At 44.1% G+C, this 17,672-nt stretch overlaps 1 protein-coding gene across 2 annotated transcripts in view; it reads left to right on the forward strand.

Annotated features, from left to right (window-relative positions):
• LOC146179645 (cyclic GMP-AMP synthase-like receptor) overlaps positions 1-14,822 on the forward strand; it is a 33,506-nt gene extending 18,684 nt beyond the window's left edge. For both annotated transcript variants that reach the window (XM_084579297.1, XM_084579298.1), the window contains exons 7-8: positions 9,812-9,943; positions 11,932-14,822. In XM_084579297.1, the coding sequence (XP_084435423.1) occupies positions 9,812-9,943; positions 11,932-12,711 (912 nt within the window). In that variant the 3' untranslated portion in view covers positions 12,712-14,822. The remainder of the gene's footprint in view (positions 1-9,811; positions 9,944-11,931) is intronic.
• The last annotated feature ends 2,850 nt before the right edge of the window (positions 14,823-17,672 follow it).

The raw sequence follows: 17,672 nt of genomic DNA on the forward strand, positions 1-17,672 counted from the left end.
GCGAGTGCTACGGATATCGCCACGTTATGCTGCATGGTGTGCTGGCAAAATGCTCGCACGCGACATCACGATACACCAGCTGGCGCACCACGCGTATGATCCACCGTTTAGATGCTATGTGCGTCATGCGACTCTCAAATATTGGTCGAAAAAGGAATAGGACAGTAGACCAAAAGAAATAGTTTCGGCTGGCGGTATCGAGTGGTTGTTTCCTTCACATCTTTCACATCTTTCACAGCTTTCACATCTTTCACAGCTTTCAGTGGCACACGTGTGCTTAGGTGCAGCTGTCCTCTCGGAAAGCACCGTTTTGAATGTAGCTTCGCAGCCGCTACAACAAATACAACTGCAAAAGGACGACGTCGCATACGGAGTACAGATGAAAAAAAAAAGAAAAAAGAAAGAAAGAAACGAAGGAATTCGACGCTGCTGAACCGAATGTCGAGCGTTAGCTGAAATGAGAATGTACACTGTTTTGGTTCAGTGCTTTTCATGCTTATAAACATTACAAATATGTGCTCATAGATAATCAAAAACCAGACGTCATCACCGATAATCATCGTAATGAAACGATAATAAAACGTAACAGCCGTTGTACGTCTGTCTAATTGTATTTGGTCACTTACGAAGCGTGTATGGACATCTTCGCAAAGGTGGGACAGTTGACCGCACTACGCTGCGTGGAAAGAGAGAAGTTTCAACTGCAGACAGCGTAACATAAGACACCGAGAGGGCAGCTGGGCGCATTTCACTGTGACAAGAGAAAAGTGCTTGCCTACATGTAAACCGAATTACCGGATTCCTTCGGCGTACACGCAGTGGCATTAGTGGGGCCAAGTAGGGCTAATGCGCGTGCGCAGCCGGCACTCTCTACTTCTCTGTGCGTCTACGCTATGCTCAAAATAGTAAGCCTCGAAGCCTTGGATTCATGTTTCAAGGCCAGGGGTCTGTTTTAATATTATTATTATTATTATTATTATTATTATTATTATTATTATTATTATTATTATTATTATTATTATTATTATTATTATGCAATGCACCGTAAACACTTTTGCGGACATTTAGTGCATGTGGTGGGTTGACGGAATGAAGCGCGTGTCTGTATCGGGCGGTCGTGCAGAAGAGAGTACTGTTATCCACCGCGGCACACGCACATCGCCACTGTTTTTAGACTGCCGAAATGAAAAAAATCGAACGTATTTATTAGCACAATGACAGCCTCCCTTAACGAGTGCACATGGTCATCCCCGATTAGTCATCGCGGTGAAATTCCAAGCTTTTTGGGTGTTTCTTGCACCTCATTTCGGTTTTGTACCGAAAAAAAAAAAGTAAATAAACGTCACGTTTGGTTTTGACATAGGACATCGTTTTCTTCACACCTTCGAACACGTCAGTTAGTTTTAGTAAAGTAAGTAGAAGAGGCTCAGAATTTTTGCCTCCGAATGGCTGAATGTCGATTGACACCACCGAAATGAAATATGCGACGATGTGTGGAGCGGAAATCACATGACAGTCTGATTCGGCGAGCAGTTTTGGCGTCGAGGTCACCAGCGGCATTTTTCTTTTTTTACTGAAAGCATTTCCGATAACAAACATGCAAAGCAGTAAAAGAAAATAAAACCAAAGACTAACGCTAGTTGTAATCCTTACTGCTTAGCATCAAGGAGCCACGTGGTCTTACTCAAAAAGATTCAGAAATATAAGCATAGTAGCACAGCTAGCAGTGCAAAAGCAATTCCAAGCAAACACGCAGAAGACACGCGGCAATATCTACCAAGGCAGCAGTTGTTGCTTCCCTCAGGAGATAGGAGCCTGAGTCTTGCACGAAGGCACATTCACGAACTGGGCTGAACCTGTTCAATCCGTTTCGAAATGATTTTTGATAACAATACCACGTCAATTCGATGTAGACAGCTGTATGTCGAGACCTTGCGGTGAAACCCACAGTTGACCGCGTCGAGTTATCGCTATAGCTTCGTTCCCACGTGTAGCGAACATCACCCATTTTTGCTGTGCACAGATAAAAAATGGCGACCACGCCTTGCAGACTACTTTTTTTTTTTTTTAGTGATAGGAAGGCAAATTTCCACTCCTTTGCAATGATAAAATCGGAAATAAATGGGAGGGAACGGAAACATAATGTTCAAAAAACAAAATGACTTGAAACAGCATCGCCGCAGAAAAAAGTGCATAAATATTCGCAGCATCTGCCATTTTCTTGGTTTAGAGAAATTGCTTCAAGGGTCTATCAACTTGCATCTTGAACGTTCACGAGCATACTTCAGCCGACTGATTGGAAAGTCATTCTTAGGAGTTCTTGCGTGGACAAAAAAAAAAAACAGGAGGATAAGGGTTAGGTGCAGCAAGTGGCAGTAAACCAGCTCTGCGATTGTTCAACTCTGAAACGCTGCATGGCATACCGAGACAACAAAACATGTGGGTGATGTCAACGAATTGCCACCATGATTGATCTCATTTAAGAGGAAGAGAGAAAGACAGGGGCTGGTCATTTTGGGCAAGGGCTAAAAATATACAGGCACGAGGGACAGGCAAACCGCTTTGTCCCATGTCTCTCGACCATCCCTGCCTCTTTTTTGCGCTTTGTCAAAATGAGCAAACTCCACCAACTAGCCCAAGAAACAGCATTGCAGAGAGACAGTGTGCCTAAAGCTCATAGCCACTTTTTGTAAGCCTACAAAAGCTAGTAAATTCAGACTAGATTGACCAAAATTGACCAAAATAATCTGGGCATGCACTGGGAAAATGTTTTGTCTAACATGAAAATGAATACATTCCGATGCCTGTGCTGCTTAGCATTCGTCAAGTTTTTTCTCTCAGTGTGGCGATTGAAGAAAGTATAAAGGCATACCACTTCCCCAAAGTACATCCAAAATTGCGTCATGTTGGGGGTAGAAGTGGCGTGGGGTGAAGGGAACTACTGGAATACATAAGCCCCGACTCCAAACACACATGTGTCATGCACTGCCGCCCTAACGTCGTCGCACGCGTCAGCCAAAGCCGGTCTGCGCATGCGCGCAGCGCCTGCGTGCATCGCGAGCTCTGATGCTGTGATCTGTCCCTGCCAGATGTCTGGCGCGTGCTACACGCGTCGAAAACTATCGAGGGGTTGGGACCGCGCGGCTGTCCCCTACTCCGTTCTTCTCGTCCTGAAGTCCGCTTAGCTCCCCCTGCTTCTTTTCTTCACAGAATAGTTTTCTTCACGGTTTTCAAATTTTCTCAGTCCGTGCGAGAGGGTGAGCGAGCCAGCACCACGAACATGCAGGTGCATTCCCCTTTTGCGACGCCTGCCGTGACGGCGGCGTTGACGTCGCGGCGCATGGAAAGTGCTTTGGAGTACCCGCTTTATTTATGGCAGTTACGAGGGTTTACCTACAGAAGGAATGTGAGGATTGACAGCCATGTTTGTCAGTTCTTCGATTTTCCGTACTGTTTCCTCAGGCTGTTTTTCTTTTTTCCATCAATGATGAAACAAACCCTTCACACATTCGTGGGGACAATGTTTGCAAACGGTGTAGGTTCGCCAGTATTTGTCTAAATGGGGCGATCCCCCCCCCCCCCCCCCCTCCTTTCTTCATTGGAACCACAGATGAATCAACAAGGGTATCTTATTGTACGATCCCCAGACATGTCAAAAGAATTCCGGGGCTGGCAAATTTCAAATTATGAAATCATGTTCAAGAAACACATGTGCTAGTTGCAAAGCGGCGCATATTTAGATAACTGCTCGTGATGTCGCACTTTTCTGGTCGTCTTATTGCTCAGAATATGTTTATTTATTTATTTTATTTACATTACCCCTCAGGGAGGCATTACATATATTTTGAATATATTTCAGAAATATGTTGCACTCACGCTCTCGAGTGCTGCTAGTATGGCAGTCCGCTTTCTCAACGCACCTTATAGCTAAAAATGTCGCAACAAGAGCGCAGACTGACTTGAAACTCGAGCTCGCGGTAGTTATTGTAGCTGGAGTACCATTACCAATGTACGCTTACTACCAGCGCTGGTGCATTCGCCTTCAGCCCACCTGCTCATGTTGCTGTATATAGCACAAGGAGCTCAATCTAAAACATCAATCTATTCGTTGTGTCGTCTTCTGACCTTGTGCTCCCGTCCACGTTCCGCACTGTCACCTCAAGATGCATAAGCAACACGCCCAAGCTGCTATTCTAAATAAAAACAAAAATGGGGGAGGGGGAGGGGCGGTTAGCTTACCGTCAACACTGTGTTTCAATGGAAATGCCTCCACCCCCCCCCCCCCCCCCCACCCCTACCAGGGAAAAAAGAAAGCGGTCAGCGCGTTATGAAAAGGAAAGTACGCACACCCACATATATTAGCGCGCGCGTTTTTTTTTTCTACTTTTATTACAACAGAAAAATTACCGACGATTACGTTACTTCCTAATGCGAAATTTGAGCATATCTCATTGGCTGTTCCAGCTTTTCGATAGATTGAGGCAAAGATTTCGAGCAAGACATGTATGTACAGTTACAGACATCTTTTTTATTTTATTTTTCACACGTATTTCTTCAAGAAACACTCCACTAACAGTTCTTGACTGTCATGAAGGAAGCTTTGTGGATCAGGAGTTCGCATAAGGCAGCGTATGGACCTGTAGGAGCGTTGCGAAGCGACTGACTGATGCCGCTGACGCCGCTAGCGAGTCAAGTCAACATGGCTCTGCGTTTCGGCTTAGGATGTATGCACCGCGATCCACTTACACCGGAAAACATCGTCGCCACCACAAAGGAAAAAGGTAGGGGGAGGGGGGGGGGGGGGGGCACGCAGCGGCGAATGGTGGCAGGAGCGTGCGCTGCCCTGGCTGCGGAGCTGGTTACGAGGGACAACGCAGACGGCGACGCAAAACGCAGGAACGGGCGCCAAAGAGGTGGGCTCTAAAAAAAAAAAAAAAAGAAAGCTGTTCAGCACGCCAAATGGCCACATCAGGGCAGCGCAAGGAAGTACATGTCCGGACAAATTCTAGGGGCAGTAAGTAACCGAAGGGCGTCTTGCATTATTCTTTTGTTGCACATACGACAGAAACGAATCCTTTGACTCCAAAGAATGCCTCAGTGGCAGCCAGTTATGCATTTTACCGTGGTTAGCGCGAGTGATTGCCGTTCTATGCTTGTTATGAAAGCAGGTGATGCTGGTAGTGAATAAATAAAGTAAATAAATATATAGAAAGTACACTGGATTCGCAATGCAGCAAAGACGTACATCTAACCAATGAAGAGTACAGAGGAGATTCAAAGGGGAAGGGTCGAGAAGGAGCAGTCTAACGCGCTTGTGAAACTAACCCGCTTCTACTGGCGACGTTGCCTCATAACTGTCTGCTACCCTCCCCTCTCCAATTCATTTCCCCCAAAATTTAGCCTGAATGCATTGCGGCAGCTGCGTGGTGCTTACCCTTTTAGTAGGTATTTCACACCTATTTCGCAATGCCGACTCTCTAAGGTAAAATGAAATTGGCCATCGCCCTTTTCTCAGCTCATTAGGTTACCAATGTCAGTTTCTATGGTTAGAAAAGCCCGAAGTAAAAAAAAAAAGAAAAAAGAAAATGATTACTGTTGATTGAAACCGACTTTATTGCAATTTTATTATGTGCAATAACGTTTTATAAAAGTAGTTCTGCACCAGAGAGCTCGCAAAATCTCCTACTATAAATGCCATAACTTCAAAAGTGATAACAGCTCAAAAGATGGGTATCAAAGGAAAGACAATGCAGGTGTCGATTTCAGCCAGAGTTCATGACAAAACCACCAAAGATGTATACTTCGTCTCACCAAATGTTTTTAGTACTGCGCCATGGACCAAGAGCACTTGGACACTTGCGCGCTAGCGAGGCAAACGCGTTTCCCTTTTTTTTTGTACTTTGTAACTAATGTACAAAGCTCCCCCTGTAATTTCTTGATAGCTCCCCTCTGCATTTCCCCTCGCTTTCCTCTCCCCATCATTTTGCTTTCCCGCCGGCTGCAGCTTGGGCGCTTCAGATTTTAGGTAGCAGTGGAAGGGGCCGGCAGCACTCTTTTCCTTCCTTTTGTTTGAATAACCACTATCCACACCACCTATAATAGGCAATTGTGTTCCCACTGTCGCTTTTGCCGATTCGAGGGGTGCGTCGGAGTACAATTACCTATTACAGTGCACATTTGAATGGGCCAGGGAGCCCCTGCCTTTAGCAGTGGTGCAAATCTCTTGTGAGTCAAAGTATAGTATACAAGGGCCACATAAATATCTTCCATCATGTCGCACCTTTCCATTTTTGGTATACACTTGAGCTATCCTGAACATATATCGACGATGTATCATCAACTCGCTCAAGCTTCCACTCTATCCAGAACAGTGAACAACAAAACGAGGTGGTACTTTTCATTTACGTTACGCACATTCGGTCAGGGCCGAATCGAGCGGCGGCGGTCCGCGTCGCCGCTCAAGTTCAGCCGTGGTAAGGCAAGCTAGCACCCCGCAGTCCTGCTATCCGCAGTAGTCAAGCTAAGAACAGGTGAACGCTTCCCCCTGCGCACGGCGGGGAGAAGAATGGGGCTTTGAAAACCCACCCTCCAACAAAAGAAAGCTTCTCTACAAAGCAATGGTTGGGTCCCTCGGCCAACTGGGGGCAAGGCCGATAGGCACTTTCTCAGTCCTGAATCAGTGGCGTAGCCTGGTGGCAGAATTTGAACTAATTCCAAGATGGCCACCGTGGGACCCCCGCCTTAATATAGGAAAAAGTGTTTTGCTTCTTATAACTCACGATACAAATTTACTGCTATTTCCATACACAAGAGAGGAGACAGGACAACACGCTATGCAGCCAGTCATAAAGAAGGCGCCCGTAAGATCATGAACCAACTAGCCCAGCAACAAGTTTTACTATTTCCATACAAACTTGAATCATCACTAGTGCAACAAATGGCGTCAGCAAAGTACTTAGGTGTAACACTTATTAATAACCTTTTCTGGAACTCTCATATCGATAATATCTGTTCACTTGCATTCCGAAAACTTGGGCATAAGCTTTGCAACACTCCTGTTAATGTTAAGCTCCTAAGCTATAAGACACTAATTCGACCTAAGCTTGAATATGCGTGCATAATTTGGGATCCTTACACTAAGTCTAACATCAAGAAGCTCGAAAGGATACAGAGAAAAGCAGTTAGGTTTATGTATTCAAAGTTTGTCCGCACTGACTCCCCATCCAAACTAATGCTTGGCCATGGTGTTGAACCACTACAGCTAAGAGGGCAAAATGCTCGTTTAGATTTTCTTTCCTTCTGAACAATAAATTTAGGCTTGACGCTTCGCTTTATCTTTCCCTGATGCCAGCAAGAAATACACGACACTATGACAAAGCTTTATTAGCACCTTATTTTTGAAGAACCAATTTTTATTTTTTTGCTTGCACCATCAACGACTGGAACTCACTACCCTAAACATTGCAGTCTTAAACATTATAACCGGTGTTTTTTTTTGCCATGTTTGAAGTTACTGTATGTATTACATATTTTCGCTACTATTATTGCATTACCAAATCATGTCTGCTTATGCTGTATGTCGTTGTTTATTATTGTATTGTTCACTGCTGTTGCCCTTCCTACTTGGACCTCACCAGTGATCTGCATTGTGTATGGAAATAAAATAAAATAAATATTAGACCTGTCCACGTGCCACGCAGTTGCCACACTGCCTGGAATGCTGTTCCCTACCCAACCACATGTCCTGCCGCTCCTCCTTGTGAACGCTGTCAGTTACACTGGCCAAGTTACACTGGCCACAGGTTGTTGCTCATACCGCCCATGTGTTAAGTGATACGGGCCCCAACGCATTGGCATGAGGCGGTGACCTCAGCCAGGGTCAATCATTCAATAATGTCGTCCCTCTTTCCACCCCTCAGGGTGTCTAGCAAACCATTATTTTAAAAATCGCTGACTTTTCCAGGCTTTTTTCTTATTATTTCAGTTCAAATTTCCTGACGAGTGAAGAGGCTAAAAACTAGCTGCTGATGATAATGAATGGGCATAGACAAATAATTCCCAACAAAAAGCTATTTATTAATCATATTCTGCAATTTACAATAGTGAAAAGGCTTTCATTAGTGTTAATGGTCGTTAAGAACGTCAAAAGTTTACTGGAAATTAAAAGTGCACTGATGTCAGCCTTAGAGCACGCGAGCTGCCCACCCCACAAGCAGCTGAACCAATCCAATCCAACTCTCACTCTCACGCACTGCTTCCACACTTTATTGAGTATCCACCTCCCGTGCGGATTGGTTCTTCTATTATGGCAGCTCAGCCATGCGCTGGCGATACAGCAAAAAATAGTACATGAATAACATATTTGCTGTGCGCTAGCTTAAAATGAAAATGCACAGCAGAATCCATTTTCCCCGACTTTTTTGATGGTTTTCCTGACATTTCACTGATTTTTCCCGGTGCATAAAATTTCCCTGACAATTGCTAGACACCCTGCTCCCTCACACTGGAGTGGTTGCACAGAAGAGCATTTAAAAAGGGGGGATTGTTCAATGCAGAGCTGAGAAATATGAACTCTGTTACATGAAACTGGATGTAACAGGAGACTTTTCTCACTCACTTAAAGGGACTTTGCAACAATATTTACTATTTATGGTCATATACTAATGCAAAAAATCCGTAGGAGGAGTCAGATTTATAAACTCTGTGTGGACTCTCTAATTTACAAATAACTTTTAAAATGTGCTCCCGAAGGCCACCTGCAATCGATTTGGCCGACATCTCGTCAAGCGTTCGTAGCTGCCCCTTCTTGTTGATGTCAAGTGGGCCTCTTTGAATGCTTTTCTTACTGGGTGCTCCTAAGTGATGCGGGTGGGTGCAGTCGGGTGACATCATTACCAGTTTTTTTATTTTTGTCTTTGCTGTGGCGTGCATGGAGTTGAGAGGACGAGCATCAGCTGTTGATCACCAGTAACTTCTGTGTTAGTGAAGCTAGTTTGACAATTTTTGTATTGCAAAGGACTGATAGAATACTGATTGTCTGCTTGTTGTTTTCTACTTCTAATAAATACCATTTTGTGATTCCTTTTATTCGTGGTTCCATTGAGGTGACCTCTTTTGTAACAGAAATGGCATTGGGTCTAAAAAATAAGATCTTCAAATTTTGGTCGTAAGCATCACTTATAAGAGGCATTTCATCTGAAAGGATTTCTTCCCCAATCTTCGTATGTCCTGCCGTCACCCACAAATCCCATACTTGTCTGTGCCGCGGAGAAAGCAAGTCATGATCATTCACATGGTGTTTATTATGGCCTAGACTTGCACTGAATGGGTCAGGTGCTTGCATTAAGTTTGGTTTGGTTTGTGGGGTTTAACGTCCCAAAGCGACTCAGGCTATGAGAGATGCCCTGGTGGAGGACTCCAGAAATTTCGACCACCTGGGGTTCTTTAACGTGCACTGACATCGCACAGCACACGGGTGCCTTGCGTTTCGCCTCCATCGAAAACGGCCGCCGAGGCCGGGATTCGATCCCGTGTCCTTGGGAACAGTAGTCGAGTGCCGTAACCACTGTCCCACCCCAGCGGGGCACTTGCGTTAAGTAAACAAGGCAACAAAAACTGTGAATGTTGCATGAACAGTTTGCCCTTGCTGCCTTTCTAGGAGCACATATTGTCACTCCGCATTTAACACAGCAACTATTTTCCATTCGGCAACACGCCTTAAACCTGCCACACGTTGACTGTAGATCACCCACTTTCTGCTATTGGAGTGCATTATTCAATGTCATTGATGTGTGTGTATGCTTGTCCACAGGCCCTGAGAGACAAACACAAATGGAAACCTCTCTCCTCCTACTCCATCAAGACGGTGGTGATGCGTCACAGGCTGGAGAAGCCTGACCAGTCGTACTGGCTCGCAGAAAACCAGTGGACGGTGCTTATTGAGGTACGTCACGAAACCTTGAATAAGTCAGACGATCTGTCCATGCGCGCTTTAAATTTGCGGTTTCATTCTGCGCATGCCCGAAATGCATTGCAGCGGTTGTTACTTCTGCTAGACTCTTGTTTTTCAAGCCTTCATAAGCACAGTTATCACACACATATATTATGCTGAGGCATGCAAAAGGAAAGAAAAATAAAGAGCCTCTGCTTGTGCCACAAAGTATAACGGGCTAGATATCACACACAGTCATCATGCAAGTATACTTGGCTGGGCATTGATTTAAAACTGCAGATTTAATTCATCCAGCTTCTAATATTGCAAGAAAGAGTAGCCAGACCAGATACCAATGGGCTGTGGCCAAAAGGAGCTACATTGTCACCAGGTTTTCGACGCAAGCTCAAGGTGCTTATGAAAAACGTGTGCACTAGAGGCAAACAGCCCCACAAAGTAGGATTAATTCTTTGCTGCCTCATTCATTTTTTTTTATTTATTGAGCTGAAACATTGGAAATTGCAGATGGCTGCTTGGATATCACCAAATTTATGCCAGGGTTTTCTTGTCAATTTTGTAGGTGTCCATAATCATTTCTGCCGCTGGGAAATGTTTTAATCTTCGGTTGAAAGTTTTGTCAGAGCCTTGCTCATACTTATGGCAGCTGCAGACTCTCATTGGAATGCAACTAGGCCAATGGTCACTCACACAGACGCAGGCGAAAGCTCTGAAATTTTTTTGTCCCCAACAGAGCATTAGTATTGTTCATGTATAAATTTCACACCACGTCATGCCATTTTGCAGTGTTAATTCGATGCTGGATAAGCTGAGGAAAAAAGTGGCATCCTCTTTGAAGATGAGTGGACTGCTGCCAGGAATCTTAAGCATTTCTGGTGTAACTGTAGCAAATATAGGGCGTGTTAAGTGGGTGTTCAGCTACTGGTAGCTATCAGGACCGGAGCGGTAGTGAGCTAACTCTTAGTCTTCTGGTCCACAAAACACTTCGTCTTCCTCTCTCTCAGTCACTGCATAACTTCTTCACTACAGGTGTAATAAAAAACCGACTTGAAAAACGACCATTCTCTTCACAGAAAACTGGAATACTAATACCAAGCAACTCAAATTTATCGAACATAATTTTCAGTGGAGTCGCGTGACAGAAGTAGATGAAAGTAGGGGCAGCCATTATTCACCTTTTCAGCAAGGGACATAATTTATCTGTAAAGTGTGTGGCAGCTGTTTGAAAATCTCAACCAATTAGTATGCTGAATTTGTTTCTGCTGTTATTCGGCTCGCATATCTCTGAGCCATTTTATAGCTCGATTAAAAAAGTATTCCCAATTTTATAGTAAGGCTGGCTAATAATTCCTAACAGTAGATGCATCTTTTGAAGCTTTAAGCTAATCACAAATGTCACCAATTTCGAAAACTGCATTTTAGGTTTAATTGCACATCTAGAGACTGCCAAAGCGCGCGGAAAATAGTTTAGCCGACTGTGATGGCTCAGTAGTTTTGGAGTTTAGCTGCTGGTCCTGAGAATGAGGGCTCGATCCCGGCCTCAACGGCCATTTTTTGGTGCAGGCAAAATGCAAAAATATTTCCACGCTGTTTCATGGCATGTTAACAAATCATAGTTGGGTAAATTATTCAGGAGCCTCTCATAGGCCCTGGTATGGTAAACCTTATAATTTGAAATTCAAAATTTATTTCGGGCATGTTTTTGCAGTGTTAGCTAGCCACGTGATTTAAATCCGCAGTGAATAGTCTACTATACAAGACTAACAGTTTCTAGCCCTTGAATAGAACACAAATAGCAGCCATTAGTGTCCAGAGATAATTCTTATCATCTAGCATGAACAATGAAAGAAGTTTCATTAGTTGCAAGATACGCTTAGCACAGTGGCATGTTAAAAATTTCAGACAGTGCAGCTTGATTTGTAATTTTTTCTCAGTTTTTGGCAAACTCTTACTAATTGTGCATGGACTTGCATTCGCTTTAGGTTCTTGAAAGGCTGCGGACTGAGCTACTTGCCGACGAGCTGGGCATCTGCTCTCTCTTTGACAAGAACGTGAGCTTGATCCAAGCAATGCGTGTCGAAATGAGAGCGAACATAGCATTAAGGCTGAAGAGGATTGTGAACGTTCTGAACAGGGAGCCGGAAAGAGTGTTGGAGTTTTTCCTTGAGTTATCTCCATCTGCTACCAATCAGAGTTTTTCGTCTGCCATGGACGAAAGTGTGATTAGGCAGCTCTCAAGCTTGTCACTCTCGGCCAGTGATAACTCTTTCAGTGAAACCAGTACAGATTCTGGGGTCGACAGTCGCAATTCTTCTTTCGCAAATAGCACTCTCGATGTCTCCCCGGATAACCAAATTTGTCCGCTTCCTGACCATAATGCGCAGGAAGCAGCGATTATTGTCAGAGGGCAGCTGAGGCTGGCGAACGAAAGTGCCGAAACTGACCCGATCCAAGTTACGCTGTCCGTTCTTGTCAGCGATGGTCCTCTGCTTTTAGAGACCAGCAGCACCGTGCACGGTTGTCCGAATCAAACATTGGCAGTTCCACTGGGAAAGCTTACTGGCCTGACTACGCTCTCCCTGCTGGTTGTGAGGCTGCACTTTGAAGCTGTTGGCGAGGCAGCCTCACCCAAAGACGTCACTAGTGAGCTCTCGGTGATGACTTCTGCGGGGCGACAGCTCGTCACCTCGTGCTTTTACATAAGAGTGAGCAACAGACGTGAGCAGTGCGAACTGCGCCTACCTTTTCCACAAGTAGAATGACTAGCCCTGGATTTCGATCCTTAGGGTAAAAACGAATTGACAAAGGTGCAGCGGACAACTCAACTGAAACTCGCTGAACCACGTTGTTTTCAGATAGAGGAAACAAGCTAGGAATAGTTTTCAATTCACTTGGAGATTTTATAGACATTTAAGTGTTTAATGTTGATCCGCACTTATAGGAGTCTATCCTTGGAGTTCATTGAAGACTTTAGCTGTGTTGTGCTCAGATATGCAGAGTTTATCTCACTTGTACACTCTTGTTTTCCTATGTAAGCTGCTGTACAAATGATGCACTTCCAGTAGTTGCAAGTGATGGACGGATACGCGTTCTCTTGCTGCATCATGTAGCACAGTCAGCGTCTCGTGGCAGATAGGAAGTCCGACACAAGGTGCCAACTTCCAAGTTTGAAGCTCAGTCTATTTAAGCTAGGGGGGTAGTCTGGCAGCCTGATTGAGCATGTCTGGGTAGCTCTGAACATCAGAGTATCCACAAGTGCTTGAGGCTATCATACTCAGCATGGATGGCAGTTCTGTGAGATGGCTGTGCCAGAAATGCATATGCATGTTAATTCAGTCTGCCGGCAGATACCACCAGGTGGTACCTCGGTGCTGGCATACAATCTATAAAAGTGTCACCCTATCGACTGCTGGACAGTTATTGCAAGGCTCAGTACAGTACCTGTATTGGAACTACATTCTTGGAGTTTTCTGCATAGGCCTTGCATTGTGATACCACAGAAAATGTGCACGGTTTTCTTAAGTGGAAGTATAAATGGTAAATTATGCTGCTGTGATAAGTAACTGTGGAAGGCTGTAGAGGATAACTTTTCATTTCAACGTACATACAGAAACATTGGTACTACATATATGTAATTAAATGCGCTGACTTTTGTATCAATGGCAGACCCCGATTGCAAGTAGGCAGCTTAATGAGCAAAAGGATTTTGAATAACAGCATTTAGTTATGAAGCCGAATTAAAGTCCTGTACTTTAATTTAAAAAGCATTCTTTTCTCCTTCCGCTTCTTTTAAATAAGGAATATTGTTCTGGAAAATGCTTTAAGTGAGAATCAACTGTTTTGGCTGCCGCAATGTAACTTTATATTCTCTTCTTGGATGATGACTTTAGAAAATGGCAAGAAGTCATTTTTCGAGTCATTTTTATGTTTTGATGTCCTTACCTGTCGCATCAATGCAAAAACTGTCCAATTTACAATGCTTTTGACTATGGGCATATTGTAACACCTGTTTATTATATACATATATGCTACGTATACGATGTGCATCTTTTATAATCGTTAAATCTGTAGGTTTTTCAACCTTCAAGATGTTTTTTACTATTTACGCTTGACATTTTGTGTACTGCTGGACGCAGATGTTCATTTTAAAGCTTTGGATTGTGGTGTGGTGTACAGGTGCAACTTCTGGCAAATCAGCATTGCCGTTCAATGCCTTCGAAAAAACCCGGTGCAGAGCCTGACACTTTTTCCATCAATACCTGCTGGTGAAACAGTGTGGTGCAGGAGAGACCACTGCTCTGATCGGCCTCATTCTGCTGTCTCTCCCTGCCTTTTGAACTCTCATTAGACTTTAGAATCGCAGAGTTCATCATCACTTTTAGTAGCCTGAACCTTCCCAAGTTCTTTGCACTGCATAATTATTAATCAGTATTAATTAATATTGGTACCATATCATTATTGATAACTAATAATTATAATTCCTTAGCAAAGTTGTTTTCACCACACAGTTGGCTCACTCAGTCTAGTGTTTCTTTCCATTTGCATGCATACTATGGCTCGTTGGGATAGGTAGATAGATGTTTATTTGAGTGTGCCTCAACAGCCAAGTGGCCAAAGGAGCACTCACTAGGTCAGATACATCAGAATGACCACTTAAAAACAAAACTAGGCATGAAACCAGCAATTAGACAAATATGTTCGTGTCAATAAACATTTTGTTATACTGGATTTGTAAACGAGTCATTGTACAGTTGGCGTGCAAATCGAGATGGGAGCCAATGACTGCCTGTTCCTAGTCTACATCTGTATTTACCACTGCCATGTTTTTTGAATAAAGGTATTGAATCAATGGCAACGCATCAGTTTTACTTGCAAGGGTGTCTTAATGCAGGATGAATTGTTGCATCATAAAACGGTTTTCTTTGCCCCCCTTCTCAGACGTGTTCTGAGAGATTGAGAGTGAGAGCGAGGACAGCCGCAAATGCAGGCACTGAGCTGTGCTTTGCCTGGATAACTGCTCACACTGAAGTGAAATAAGGACAGTGCAGACAACAGGGATCACAACAGCAAGGAGCAATGGCACCTCTAATGTCGCACATCTTAGCGTTCTTTTATCTTTGTGCAATCTGAGCAGCCATGCATTCCAGTTAAACCACAGTGCAGTGATAATTGCTGCCTGTTTCCATGTGTAGCGAGCGCCCTTTTACATTCCACTTTTACACCAAAGTAAATGAAGCAGTAAATAAATGAAAAATAACCTATGCACACAAGTCAAAGACCCTTCAGAATTGCGTGTCTCTATTCACATTCTGCTTTTAAATATAGAATGTGCATTATGCACCATTATGCCATTTTACAGCTTAACACCTGTATGATAGCACTTTATTACTGTATAGTCGGATACAACTTGTGTCAAACCATCTAGACTTACCTACATATGTTTCTCACAAGCCCCAGAGTGTCAAATCGCTTGGAGTGATCTTTCAAGGACACATGTCTTGGAATGATCATGTCAACCATCCTCCATCAAAATTGAACAGGGCAGCAGAAATGATAAATCGGTGTCGCCATTTTCTTTCAACTACAGTAAAACGTATGATGTTCTACTGTGCTCTTTTCCATTCCCATCTGTGTTATTGTGTTCTAGCATGGGGCAACATCACTGCAACAAATATAATAGTTCTGTCCTCCAGAAATGAGCTGTCCGCACATTTGAAAATGTATCATTCTTGGGACACATAGCACCACTTTCTCATACACATAAGGTCATTAAAGGGACAGAACACTGGAATTTAGGTTTCGATTTTGTTTCGCCACAGTGGAAAGATTGATTTCTAAAATGTTCGATTCCATAACGGCTTTGTTAGAAACGCTGTAGAAAATTTTTACCGGGAATTTTTCGATCAATGCGTGCGCCCGTTTTTATGTAGTCCGATGCTGGAAACAATGAGCAGCGACCGCGATGACGACTGGTGGTCGGCAAAAAAGACGCGCAGAAAACAAATATAACTTTCACTCGCCAGACAGTAATCAGACATTTTTTGCGTAGAGTAATGTCATTTTCAGTTTCACACTCAATGCTGTTACGGAACAATAATGCACGCCCTCGTTGACGAAAGTATTAGTGGGCACTGTCATTGCTTCATTCACGAAATTGCAAACACTGTGGCGCCATCTAGTGGCGAAACCTGAAAGCATACCTCTCGCGGTGCGAAAGCAGGGGTGGTTTTTATTTAAGGACGCACTGGAGAGAGCGCAAAATATAATAAATTCTGGCAAGCACTCCTAGGAGAAAGAAGAACAATGTGCAGTAACGAAAATCAGCGATATTTTGCTGACATGTAGTGAAGTGGTGGGCTACACTAAAAGTACTAGGGTTTCTCCGCTAGATAGCGCCTCGGTTATTTTTATGCGATTTTCAATGGCAAATTAAAATTGATTTGATATTGTAGTGCTCGATCTACTATATGAGGCAAGATCTTTTCATCTCCAGCATAACCTCACGACATATTTTGGCCAGTGTTCTGTCCCTTTAAGGCGCAAAGATATTGTCACACGCTATGCAGCGACTGATGGGAAAGAAGTGAGAGAGGAGGCTGACAAAGTGCAAGGGGCGTTGGCCTGGCTTAAGGTCCGGAGCAATCAGAAATGCTCGGGATATCTTCGGTAACATTATGTTCAAATCTTGTGAGTTTAGAGTCAACCGGCAGCCCACACGTGCATGCAACCGTCTTCTGCGTCAACAACAGCATGAGGGACCAACACATTTTTCTTCAACAGATTGCAAGTATGCAGTTCAATTACAAGTTGACAAAGCCCCAATCGAATTCTGGAAGACTGCGCGGAAACAAACACGTCTGTCTGTGCTGGCAAAACCACATCTTGCGTGAGAAAAAGCAAATTGTCGCAAATAGGGGACGGATCTTCGACTAAGGCGGACGGCATGTGTCGCCATAAAGGAATTTCGCCGGCTCCAGTGTCGAGTGTTGTGCCACACTCGCGCTAAAAGTCGATGCCCAGAATGACGTCATGCGTGGCATGAGGTAACACAACAAATTCGGTCCTGAAACTTGCACCATCCAATTCAACAGAGGCCGAGCAAAGGCAGACAGGAGTTAAAGTTTTGCCCCCAACACCACAAAATGTGGTTGCTCGGTCCCATGCAAACATAACTCTCTAGCCAGAACAATTTCTAAATGAAAGTGTCATCACAAGTACAGGGTCATGCAATTCTAGCTATAACACGGTCACTGCTTTCAAAACGACATTGCTTACGACGCAGGCACATGTCGAAGCAAAGCACTAAAAGCATAGTGGGACCCGGAGGTAGTGCATAGCATGGAATGCCACTTAGCTTTACTGACCGACCGGGTTGGACGCATTGACGCTTTGAAAGCAGTGACTGTGTTATAGGTAGAAGTGGATGACCCTGTACAGCGGCACCAGTGTCCACCAAAGTAATTGTACAAACATTTTTCACATGCACACACACTTTGTTCTTGAGGATTACAGTAGGAAGAGGTATGAGTAAGTTGACCGGCCAGCAACCTTACCTCCATCGATCGTACCAGCTAGCTTCCCATGGTTGGTGGACTGGAGCGGCGAGGTGATGGTGAACATCACAGCCGGATAGGAGGCAGAGTCATGCTCCGCCTGAAAGCAGGAGAATCAGTGCAGTCGGTGCGGGAAAAAGAGGGTTGGCAAAGAGAAGCAGGCGGCTGCC

The sequence above is a fragment of the Amblyomma maculatum genome, chromosome 9, assembly GCF_055883805.1.
Source record: "Amblyomma maculatum isolate TAMU_Amacu chromosome 9, ASM5588380v1, whole genome shotgun sequence".
Lineage (NCBI taxonomy): Eukaryota > Metazoa > Arthropoda > Arachnida > Ixodida > Ixodidae > Amblyomma > Amblyomma maculatum.